The 12,899-nt window shown below is 38.6% G+C and overlaps 1 protein-coding gene across 36 annotated transcripts in view; it reads left to right on the forward strand.

Moving 5' to 3' along the window:
- Positions 1 to 12,899, forward strand: part of SNCA (synuclein alpha) — a 119,599-nt gene that overhangs the window by 66,850 nt on the left and 39,850 nt on the right. The window contains exons 5-6 of one of the 36 annotated variants that reach the window (XM_070612654.1): positions 2,469 to 2,595; positions 5,845 to 5,973. The exons of 32 other annotated variants lie outside the window; for them this stretch is intronic. In XM_070612654.1, coding sequence (XP_070468755.1) covers positions 2,469 to 2,561 — 93 coding nt within the window. In that variant the 3' untranslated portion in view covers positions 2,562 to 2,595; positions 5,845 to 5,973. Of the gene's footprint in view, positions 1 to 2,468; positions 2,639 to 5,844; positions 5,974 to 12,899 lie in introns of those variants that run through there. 3 more of the 36 variants (XM_008514388.2, XM_070612656.1, XM_070612655.1) reach the window with 3 other exon arrangements.

Below are 12,899 nucleotides of genomic sequence, written 5' to 3' on the forward strand. Positions count from 1 at the left end.
GCACCTTGTCCAGGCAGAGCTGTCTTGGGTCTGCTCTGCAGCAAGGCTGACTGAGAGGTGAAAGAAAGTGACGCTTGCTTTTAGCCCCTTTTCCTTCAGACCACATATTCCCCTCCCCAGGTTCGTATCTCTCCATGTGAAGCCTGAGCACAGGTGCCCGTCTTGTCTTTCTTTCTCCCTCACAACCTATCAGAACTTACATTTGGGGCAGTACTATTTTTTTCCTGACTGTGGCCATGACTATTCTTTCGGTAAATCAGCTTCCTTCATTTGGCAAATATTTTTGAGCCGTCACTCGGTACTAGGTGCTATAACACTTACAGGTGTGTTTTATAGGTCTGTATCCCAAAGCTCACAGTTTAAAAAAAGTCCATAAATGAGAATTATGAGTTCATTTATTTAATCGTCAAACATGTACTGAACATCTGTAGTTTGTCAGGGACTGTATTAACACTAGAGATTCAAAAATGAACAGGAGAAACCTCACCCTTAAAGAAATTTCTATGACAAGTTCTATAATAGAAGTAGGTTCAGGGACCTGGGAGCATTGAAATAAGATGTGTTGAAACAGGAGCTGGGCCTTAGCTTAGCTTTGTTGGAGTGCGCTGAAGGCAGAGTCTGACATATAATGGAGAAAACAGGTAGTTTATTTGGGTGGTAATCCCAAGGAACAGGAGAGAGTGTGACAGGGAAGGAGAAAAAGCCAATCTAAAGGTATGTTATTGGGGAAAACAGGGCCTCTAATTCTCTACAACCTCTGAGGAATCCCATAGACAGCTTCCCTGAATTACCTGCCTGAAGGACAAGAGGAAGAAACACTTATTCATCAGCTCGTCTGCCATTGTTTGAGAGCTGCCACTAGGATATTAACTCCCTGTAGTTCTGCAGGGGTCCCATCTTATCTGTGACACTGGAGAAACCCCTAGGCAGAAAGCACAAAGGCACAGCATACCTAAGGCAACACACTGGCGCAAAATGAACCAAAGCCCACAGCAAACTGTGTATCCAGCACAGGCTGGAATCTGAGGAATTGGCAAGGGGCTGCTGTGAGGAGTGGCACTTTTAACGTTCCTTTTGATCTGATCTGTAGTCCTTCCTGTATACAGGGAAGTGAAAGCAGGCTCTACAAATGGCTTGACGTGCAAAAACGTGGCGGCAAACAGCACAAATTAAATTCAGGAAAAGGCAAGATGTACTGTGACTTTTCTGTCTCTAAGAGTCAGTTACAAAAGGGATGCATGTGGAAGAGAGGCGGGAGTTGAGATAAGAAAATTCAGTGGGGCTGCAGAGAATTGCCTTGGCCCCCAGGTGATGAGAAGCTCCTGAGGGATCTGAAGTTTTCTATTTGAGAGTGACCCCTTCGAGGGCTGACTCAGGGGCAGCAGGACTAAAACAGGAAGACCATTTTGATGATTAATGATGCAGATATGAGAAAAATGTCATCTTGGACCAAAGCATGATGCTTATGATGTATAACCAAGAGGATTTAACAGACTGGATATGAGAGGTGTCAACAAAAATAATCCATAACTAACCTATAAATGAAAATTTGGGAGAGTTTATTCTGAGCTAAAATCTGAGGACCATGACCCAGGGCCTTACTTCCTCAAGGAAGAAAGGGCACCAAAGAAGTGAGGTATACAGAGTGGTTATATACCCCCCAAACAGGATGTTTCACATATGATTGAAATGTCCCTCCCACAATAGTCACAAGATTGCCCTGTCGGCACAGCGCTTGATGGACATAGCTGGTAGTGGGTCTGCTATCTTGGCGGGTGCAGCAGGAAGCAAGTCTGTTGTCTTGAGCTGGGTGGTCACAGGTGAGCGCAGCAATCACTTCCTAGCCTAAGGAAAGATGCTTAATCCTTAAGGAAATGCCAACATTGGGAGGGGGAGGGAAGTTGCACCTTCATCTCAAGGACCTTTGTTCTTGCCATAGTCTAAAGTAGATAGACAATGCATGCTCAACGGCCGGGGTCAGGCCCTTTTGGAAGAACAAGGTCAGGCCAAATTAGGTTTACACCAAATGGCTTCCTCATATGCTCCAATATCATATTGCTTGCCATTTCTATTTGTCAGAGGAGGAGGAAAAAAGTCATTTGTTTTTGTTTATCATTCTTTTTTTCTACTCATTCCCTCCTTCAGAGTGTGGATTGAACTCTAAATACTTATACCAGAAGATTCTGTTCTTTCATACTTGTCTCTTTGATGAAACAAATAAAAACCCTCATATATTTAGAAAACTGTAAACAAATTTAAATATTAGGAACAAAAGATTTTAAAGAGCATAAAGCAATTTCTTTGTGGGGATTGGAGAAGACCTGGTTCAATTCTTTGCTGCCAAGATGCTCTTATCTGCCTAGAGAGAAGACCACCAGCAAATTGTCTCTTACTTAGGGGAAGGTGGCTTCATCCCAATATACTTTCAAGATATTTCAAAATTGCAATTTCTCTCTTTCTCTCATCAGTGTCAACACCTCATCTGTTACTATGTGTCAGGAAAGCAGGGCACTGAAAGTGGAGATGCTGTTGATGGCGGTGATCCGACAAGAGACTCGTAGGCAATCAGAAGATTGGTGTGGACAGGTGGTTTGGGTAGGGAGATGATTTGAAACCAAAGAAATAATAATTATCAGAACCTGGTGTGTGTGTGTGTGTTTGTTGTAGCAGAATGCCAGAAAGAGAAAAATAGGCAGACTTCTATCTCCAAAGTTCAGTCTTTGGTGAAATCCTGAAACTCTTTTATAATTCGCAGGATAAATAAATCACTGACCATTTCATGTAGAATAATTGGTCATTGGGAGATGTCATATAAAAGTTATGCCTTATACTAATTAAAAACAGAGAAAGAAAGAATTGCCCAAAAAATTCCAAAAAGAAGGTGGCCCAGTGATTTTTTTAGAGCTGGTATAGTGTAATAGTTCAAAACATAGAGTCTGTTGAAGAGAAAGGAATATAGGGAAATGATGAGATGGTGACTTTTTTTTGTCTTGTAGTGGACTCTTTACTCTGATTGTAGGAGAGACCAGGAATCAAGAAAAGATGTCAGCTGTCAATCAGCCACTGATGAGTAAGAACTGTAATAAGCCAGTGTCAGGTGTGATACAATTACCACTATTACTTAATTTTATTGAAATATTAGAATTAGTTTGGATGTTTACTGCTAGTACTGGTACATTTTACTACTTAATATATTTTTTTTAAGATTGGCACCTGGGCTAACAACTGTTGCCAATCTTCCTTTTTTTTTTAAGGATTGGCACCTGGGCTAACAACTGTTGGCAATCTTTTTTTTTTCCTGCTTTATTTCCCAACCCGCCCCCCCCCCCCCCCCGTACAGAGTTGTATATCTTAGTTGCAGGTCCTTCTAGTTGTGGGATGTGGGACGCCACTTCAACGTGGCCTGAAGAGCAGTGCCATGTTGGCGCCCAGGATCGGAACCCTGGGCCGCCACAGCGGAGCACATGAACTTAACCACTAGGTCACGGAGCTGGCCCCACTACTTAATATTTTGTAAATCTTAATTTCTAACTAAATTCCTGAGTGAAATGGAAGACATAATACTTAAAAATTTATTATTTACAAAACAAATTTTCTTTTTCTTTTAAGAATGATACGTTAAGGTGTTGGGCAGAAGAATGCTCTCTCCTCCCCCTTGCTCCTCCCATATAGATGTCCACATTTTAATTCCTGGAACCTGTGAATATGTTACATTATGGAAAAGGGATATAAGGTTGCAGGTGGAATTAAATTTGCTAATCAGCTACCTGGAGATGAGGAGAGTACACAGGATTATCCAGGTGGGGCCAATGAATCAGAACGGTCCTTGTAGTGAAAGAGGGAGGCAGGAGAGTCAGTGTTAGAGAGATGCTGCTTGAGAAAGATTCGGTCAGTCATTGCTGGCTGTCCAAGGAAAGCCCTACACCAGACGGGGCGATGCCAAGAAAGGTGGGCAGACTCAGGAAGCTGGAACAGATAAGGACATGGTTTCTACTCCAGAACCTCCAGAAAGAAATGCAGCCCTGCTGACACCTTCATATTAGCCCAGTGAGACCCATTTCAGACTCCTGGCCTCCGGAAGTGTAAGATCATACAATTTTGTTGTTTTAGTCACTACATTTTTTGGTAATTTCTTACAGCAGCAAAAAGAAACTAGCATAATTAACTTAAAAGACATAAAAAAAACTACATGGGCATAATACTAAAAGAATTTAGGAAAAAATCTTAAGAATTTTGTTGCCAAAATAGGAATTTAAAATTCATTTACTTTTAAAAGCTTTTTCAGCTATGTGACTATCCATTTTCATTTTATAGAAATATAAATATGATTTGACTTTTGAAAACAGAATGAATTATAGTAATTTAAAATGTAAGTTAATGGTATTTGAAAAGAAACAGAAAGGACATACCACACAGAAAGTTTAACACGTCTTTGTGTTATACACCTATATGGGTGTTCATGGATTCAGAGGGGGGTTATGAGATATGATCATAAAACAAAACCTTTGAAGGAAACGTATATTCAATGAAAACTCAATACAACTGTTATAGGCCAGTAAACACTACATCCTTTGGACATCAGGCCATATTTACTATATTTAAAATTTTAGGAGAGATTAAATTAATGGTGGTGCTAGATCCTAGATCCTAACTTCTAATTAAAGATATAGCTAAGATGTGGAACAATCTTCATGTTTAAAGGAAAAAAAACTAGTTAAAGAGATTCAGCTTCTCAGTTACACCGTGAGGTGGAAGATACTCTATAACTCTTAATTAAATTTTACTAATTATATATTAAAGAAAAATGCTTCATTTTATTGTCATTTGGAAATAAACAGAATTTTTACATAGCATTAAAAGAATATCAGTATTGTGTACAAAAGAGGCAAAGTGTCTTTTATTCACTTGTCCTCCGCTTTTTAGAAATAAAATTCAACTTCCCTTTTTGTAAGAAATAAATTGAAGACTCAGTATAAGGTAGGTCTAGGATTTTGATTTTAAGCGATTCACTATTTTAGAAGTTTAATATTTTGCTTAAAATGTTTATGCTCTGTCTTCCAAGTCTAGGTTAAAAAAAACTTGACACACTCAGACTTTAAGTGGAAGAAACCAATTAAGTGGGTTGAAAATATCACACTTTCTTCCCTCTATGTCGTCTTATTTTTAATTCAGAAGCGGAAATTGTATGGATTTAGAAGCGGAAATTGTATGGCTTTAGCTTGTCTTGGGATCGCACAAGTGTCGGTTTTTACTCTCTCCCCATCTTGACAGCAACTTGAAATAGGATCTCAGTAGCTGAAACAAAATTGGGTTTTGAGTTTTGGTTAAAAATTATTTGGCTGGGAGCCTGTTGCTGAGGGAAGAAGTAGCTAATCTCCAGCATATTTTTGGAGCCAAATGCCAAGTTGTCTGTGCTTAGTATCACAGCACCAGGCTTACCCTTCAAAGTGATTCCAGACCAAATGCCAGGAATGTTCTGGTTCTGGCCACACAATTCTATCACAAGTAGCAGGAAGCAAGAGGCAGCATCACGAGTAGACGTGACCCCCTCTCGTTTTTCAGAAGGCTCCTTTGTTTATTCTTAGTCATTTTCCATTCTGGTTTTCTTTACATGTCATAATTTTTAAGTGATTACCTCAGTAAAAAGCACTCTATATACATATGTATTTTAAACACTGAAATTTCTGAAAGTACTGCAAATCTTGTAATATAAAATAGATGTGGAAAAAGGAACTTAAAACATTCTTGCCCCGTACTGCCCTGCTTTGGCATCTGCATTCTTAAAATTTTCCTTGGTTAACACTCAATTTGGTGATAGTTGGTGACCTCTGTAACTCCACCCAGATCAAGGTGAATCTTGAATGTTGAAGATGAGCTATGCCTCTGAGCATAGTTTCAAGATGCTTACGATTGATTGAGCACGAGCGTATTTGAAAATACAGAAGAAAACATATATCTCAAAAGCAGAAGAAGGTAAGGGTTAAAGATTTCTAACCTTAATTTTTACCAGTTTATTGATATATATTTATAGCTTACATCTTTATTCTTAATTTAGATAAATAAGTTTATAAAGGAATTGCTTCTCCATGTAAATATCGAGTCTATTTTCAATAGACTGAAAGACTGCAAAGGTCACTTTTGTAGCCAACTATTTGTTTACCTTATTTCTTTCTTAATCTCACCACCTAATATTTTTGTTTAACTCTTTCAGCAAGGATTAAAATGCTTGTGACATCAATCTTACCCTGTGGAAATACTGGTAATAACCAAAATGTATGTTTCAGCCTAAGATAAAATAGAAACAGAATGTTAGCTGTTCTTGGAGGAGAAGAATCTACTTCTGTCCTTAAAATAACTCCTTTTGTTTTGTACTTTCAAGTCTGTCCTTGCTTAATCAATTGTAAGCCTTGTATATAATTTATATATCTAAGGATAGCTAATACACAAGACAATGATAACTTAAAAGAGGATATTTATAAAGAATTAAAATGAATTATTTGAATTAAAGAATTACAACAAATTCTCATCACTTTCAAAAACAGCTCCACACTCATTTTTCTTTCCTCAGATTGCGTTAGAGGAATATCCAGTAAGAAATTCAATTCAGGGAACACTTCAAATAGCAAGATTCTTACCGACATGGGCAACAGTTTTCTAAGTAAGGATTTGGCACCTTGGCTCTGTGCTTGGCAGCACAAGGGGTACCACGGCCCCTGAGTACAACCACTGCTTGGTCACCTGCTTCTCTGACACCGGGGTTATTCCTAGATCAGCAGGTCACTCCCTCTGTGTGCTCATCTGTGGCTCTTGGAGATTCTAGGAGGCAGGGAATTTGTGATTGGGAGCAGTACCTCTTTCATACAAGGAATTAACAATGTCACCACATTTCAGTGAGAAATACCCTCAGTAACTTCAAGGTCAAGGAAATCACATGATCTGCAAACTCAAGCTCGTCATCTTACCAGTGGCTAGCGCTTTAATTACACTCAGACACGCAAGGAGAATTCCACAAGCAGATCCCTCCCTCCTCTGTATTATGTCCATTCCTCGGATCCCCATCTATTGCTCCAGACAACAACTGTGCTGTAGGAAGGCCTTCACGGGTTTGTTACCCCTACTGAACTTCGCGAGATCCTGTAGGTCAGGGATAGCGTCTTATTCTTCCCAGAGTCTCCAATAGCTTGCACTGTGCTGGTCACAGACAGATGTTTACTGAAGAGTTGAATGACAATATGTATAGGGACAGAATTAGCACTGTTGGGGGAGATGTAGCAAGATAAAGAGCGGCTTTGGAGGGTAAATCTTCAGAGCGAAAAGTATCTCCTCATCCCTTGGTTAGTTGCCCTTAGATTTCTGCCACTGGACAAAACATACAGCATAATGCTATTTCCATATGTTCTTGAATCTAATACCTAATTATAAGATATACTGTGGATTTAGTATTTTTGGAAGAGCTTGGGAAGATGGGAATATATATACTAAGATGGGAATATATATACTAATTTAAAAAATGTATCCCAATATCAGAAACCAGAAAAACATGGAAAATTGAGGGTCATTGAATCAAAGAAAGTCTTTTAAACTACTAGGTTTACTGGTAGTTGGTATTAAATTATTGTAATCACTGACGTATCTTGAGTCTTTATACATACCAAGCACTGGATTGTGGCCTTTACATACATTATCTCATTTAATCTTCATAATAACCTAGGATACAGGCATTTTGAGAAGTTAAATAACTAGCCTTTGATCAAAGACCTAGTAATTAGAATTACAGACATGCTTTCAACAGTTGTACTCTCTACATTAGCTCCCAAATTTATTTGCAATCCAAATGTTAAAAGGCAAGTCATGAACTTAGTATCACCAGGGTGTCCATTTACCAAGCTTTATCTTCAAATGATAGCTTTATCTTAGTTTATAGATTAATGAGAATGGCATATTTTCACATTATGTAACAGAGATTTTTATTTATAGACATGAGAGAGCATGATTTCACATACATCTCTTTCCTGTGCTGCTTTGCAATGGCAGAACATAACAAAAGTGAAGCTTAATTTGCAGATACCCATGGGACTGTGGTGTCTGTATAGAAATAACACACCTACACCAGAGGGAGAAAGCATGTGAAGTATTCCAGTGAACAAAGGCCGTTCACTCACAGACTGGGGAAAACAACCAAAACGCACTGAAAGTTTCTCATGCAAGGTTCATAAAAAGACTACTTTGTTTAAACAAACTATGTTCTATGACTGCTTAAAATAATGTTCCTGTCAAATATTGGATTTTTTTTTTCCTGAGGTTTTTTCTGCTGATTTCAAATTAATAGGACACAGCCTACTCTTGGTTTGCTCTGGTTTCTTAGGAGGCACGTAGTAAACGTGTTACAACACTGGTCTACAGGGTGGATTGCTGGTGTTAGAATTCTGCTTTCCCATTTGCCAACTGTGTCATCTTGGGCAAGTCCCTGTGCCTCTCTCTCAAGTCTCCCAAATGGAGGACAATGGAGCTGCTCACCTCAAACAAGCTATGAAGTGTTTAGAAAAATGCTTGGCATATAGTGAGCACTTAATGGGTGTTGAATTTTATTACCTCTCTGGAAATGGAGAATAGAATTATCAAAAGTGAGTCCCTAAAATCCTCCTAAGTGGGGAAATTACAGGTCTATTTAAGAGAGCTTTTCTGGGGGCCAGCCCAGTGGCGCAGCGGTTAAGTTCACACGTTCTGCTTTGGCGGCCTGGGGTTCACTGGTTTGGATCCTGGGTGCAGACATGGCACCACTTGTCAGGCCATGCTGTGGTAGGTGTCCCACGTATAAAATAGAGGAGGATGGGCGTGGATGTTAGCTCAGGGCCAGTCTTCCTCAGCAAAAAGAGGAGGATTGGCAGATGTTAGCTCAGGGCTAATCTTCCTCAAAAAAAAAAAGCTTTTCTCGAGTCTGGGCATGTGCTTTTAGGACAAGATAGTTCAACTCCAGCTTCAAATGAGAGCATATCTGAGTCCTTACCCCTGGGTGTCAGGCTTCTCGTGTCCATGTTGAGATACAGAAGCTTTGATGGGGAAGAGGTAGAGTCTTGCATTTGTCTACAAAGACTTTCCTGAAGGAGGTAGACGCCCTCCAGCCCCAGTCCCAGCGTCTGATCTAGCTAAGTGAAAGCAGCCTAAATTCTTAGAACTCGTAGAGGTATTTTAGGTCCAGGGAATTTTGTGTGTGGTAGATTTTTATTACGTAGGCCTGCACTTCCCGGGAATAAAATATTCAAAGTCAGGAACCAGAGGCAAAACCACCACGTAGAGGGAGCACCTTGCCAAGTCAATTTGTGTGTCACTGGCATAAAAGCCCTAACTGCTGTGTCCTGACTTTCATTCTTCATTCACCAGCTATTCGTGAAGCGCCTACTGTGTGCCTTGCTCTGGGCTAGTCCCTGGCTTGATCTGCCTTTTCCTAAATTGTCTTCTGCTCTCCCCGCTCCCCAAACCATAAACATATGAGGTAAATAAATGAAAATCTTTTTGTCATCTTCTCATCAAAACCGTTTCTTGAAACAAAATATATTTCCATCCAAAATACGTATTTCATTGTAATAAAACTACTATTAAAAGTTTTGGGTGTACACTTCCAGAAATTTTTCTATGTTTGCACATAGACAAATATATTTCTGTGCAAAATGTTTTGAGGAGATTTTCTTAGTGTATTGTTTTGCAATGTGATTTAGTTCATTTTGCTTCTTACCTGATCACTTGATATTGTGTTGACCTATTTAAGTGTTAGCCTCGTTGATCATTATGTGACTCCAGAGTCCTCCTAACCTGGGCTAACCTGTCTGGTATGGAGCATGGCTTGTCGCAGGATTTCATAAGTAAATCTAAGAAAGAAGCATTTTAAAATTGGCTTTTTTGATGAAGTAGTAAAGAGTTATGCTGCCTGTTTTATTTTTGCAAATAGGTAACTGTCTTGCAAATCACATGATTTTAATTATATAGTATGTGTGTGTGTATGAGTGAGCTATGGATCCCCGTAGGTTATGGAAGCATAGCCAGGACAATTAGTCATCTAAATTTGATAAGCATCCATGCTGCGCTGAATGCTGCTTCAGTGCAAAGAAGAGTTTTACTTGGAAATATAAGAAACCATTTAAATCCTATTTTTGACCAGATTTTTGTTATAAAGAACATTATTTGAAGCAAATCTGTCAATGACTGAGATATATGCCAATACACAAGCCACCTGTTCAGTCACAGCCTGACAGCCTCAGACTTCCTCATTTTCTCTCCTGTTTCTATGATCCAGATATGTTGGGTGACAGGGAAATTGGAGTTCTATTGCTTGGGGAAGCAGGGACTGGGAGGGGTCAGTCCAGGCCGAGACAGGAAGCAACCTCTCTTCTAGTGCAGTTATGGTGATAGTCCTAAGTATTTGAGATGTGGCAATCAACAGCTCCTCTCATGCCTCCATCCAGTCAATCACAGGGACCTAGACATTGCACTCTCCAAATATTTTCTGATTCTGTCTCTTCTCCCAAGCTTATCAATATTCACGTAGTTCAGGGCCTCCTCATGTTTCCCCTAGTTTTCAGTTAGAGCTCCTCACATGCAGTTCTGCATATCCCCAGCTACAACGCTTCAGTGACTTCCCACCCCAGGCAAAATCAAGTCCAAATCTCATGAACACGTCCAGGTACTCTCTGGCCTAGCTTCATTTTCTCCGGCAGACTAATTTTCTAGCAGTTGGCTTCCAATGCAAGTGAAAACCTAAGGTCATGACTGCATGATAAGTAAATGTGGAGCTGAAGATCCGAAATATAAAGACCATGTAATAACACGTTTATAGTGAAAATAGAAGAAACATCATTGTATAGTGTTTGAAAGACTGCTCTTTACTGTCAAACAGTCCCATTTGCCAACTATGAGACCTTGGCAAGATGCCTTAATCTTCATTTGCTTCAATTTCTTCTTGTATAAGATGAGGATAAAAATTATGCCTACTTCACAGGATTTAAATAAAGTGTTTAGCAAAGTACACTTGCTAAGTGCTACGTAAGTGTTTAGCTTAACATTTGCAAATTCAGTGGTGGTTATTATTATGAAGGGAAGCCTATTGACATTATATTCATGTTTAAAATATTCTGATAAATATAGACATATAGTTATAAAATAGAAGTTAGAGAATGACCTAGAAAGAATTGGCTATATAGGATGTTTGAAGACAGTGATGGAAAATTAAAAGATGGCTGCAAAGTGCAAACCTACAATCTCGGGAATAATGTAGCCCGGGTCTTGAGGGAACTGGGGTAGAGGAAAGACAGATCAAAAAAGCTAATCACATTTTTTGGCCTCTTTTGCCAAAATGGAAATGAGAATTTTGGGGCTTAAAAATTAGGGCAATTGCAGCATATGGTTTCCACATAATTCTTATCCCTAAAAAAAGTCTATAATAAACCCAAAAGGTAAGAGGCAGCAGTGGGTAGCATTGCATTTCAAATCATCCTTAAATTATTAAATTATAGTTTAAGTTTCCAATATGAAAATAAAGTTTGCATTAAAAGAAATGGGTTCAATATTTGCGACAGATAACATAAGGACAAAACCTGTTAAGAGATGAATTGAATCTAAGTAGGTTCCATCCTGTAATGGTTAGCACTCTGGACTCTGAGGAGATGAATTTAATCTCTTTAGAGATCAAGTACATAATTTGTCAATGTCCAATCAAGCCTTCAGCGAGTACATTTAAACTCATCATTATTTCAAAATGTTACTTAATGATGCCAATTAACAGTACACATCTCTGGATACCACACAGACCAAAAATGATTTGTGTAGTTTGTCAGTAAAACTGAGCCACAAGGAATATTCATATTCTACGTGAATTTATACAGAAACTGAATATCAATGAAATAATGTCTATTGGGATTAGAAATAAGTGAGAGCTTTCATATCTTTCCATTTCCTTTTTCTTCAAGGGTATGATCTTGTTTCAGATAGTTATACATAGTAAGGTGTGTATAAATATTCTTTAGCTAAGATTAAGGGAGAGAATATACAGGTTCCAGCATAGCTATTACAATTAGTTTGTGGTTAGGCAGCAATTACATTACTAACCACAGCTTTAGTTATTTTATCATTTTTCCATTTGATTTTACACAGTGGGAATTTTTATTTATTTATTTTGAAGAAGATTAGTCCTGAGCTAACATATGCTGCCAATCCTCCTCTTTTTGCTGAGGAAGATAGGCCCTGAGCTAACATTTATGCTCATCTTGCTCTATTTTATATGTGGGACACCTGCCACAGCTTGGCTTGATCAGCGGTGTGTAGGTCTGTGCCCGGGATTGAAACCAGCAAACCCCGTGCCAATGAAGCAGAGCGTGTGAACTTAACTGCTGCACCACCAGGCTGGCCCCACAGTGGGATTTTTAAAGTTGACTATTCCTTGGTACCTATAAGATTTACGGAAAGATGCATTCATTTGTTTGGGTATGCTCATTTTTATAATCATAATTGCATTCTTACACATTTTTTTGCGGTAGTATGTATGATTTGTATGTACTAAATTTTGTTATATTGTACACATTAATAGGCTTTTCCTTATGGAAAGTGAATATTGATCTTAAAAGACTAATCAAAAGTGTTACAGGTTTAAATGTTGTAGAATTTATATTTTAAAAGTTAGATGTTAGGAAAACATGTTCTATGGGTATATTAGAAGCTATAGATAATGCATGTATCAACTGTATAACTCTCCAACATCAGCTTTCCTTAAGGAATAATATGAAATTTAGTAGTGAGAATATATCAGTGTGCTACCCCTACATCATTCAGCTAATTTAGAGATTACCTCTAAACCCATTTTAAATTCAGCTATATAACTTCCCATTCAAACTTCACTTATTCATTTAATG

Source organism: Equus przewalskii, chromosome 3 (genome assembly GCF_037783145.1).
Source record: "Equus przewalskii isolate Varuska chromosome 3, EquPr2, whole genome shotgun sequence".
Lineage (NCBI taxonomy): Eukaryota > Metazoa > Chordata > Mammalia > Perissodactyla > Equidae > Equus > Equus przewalskii.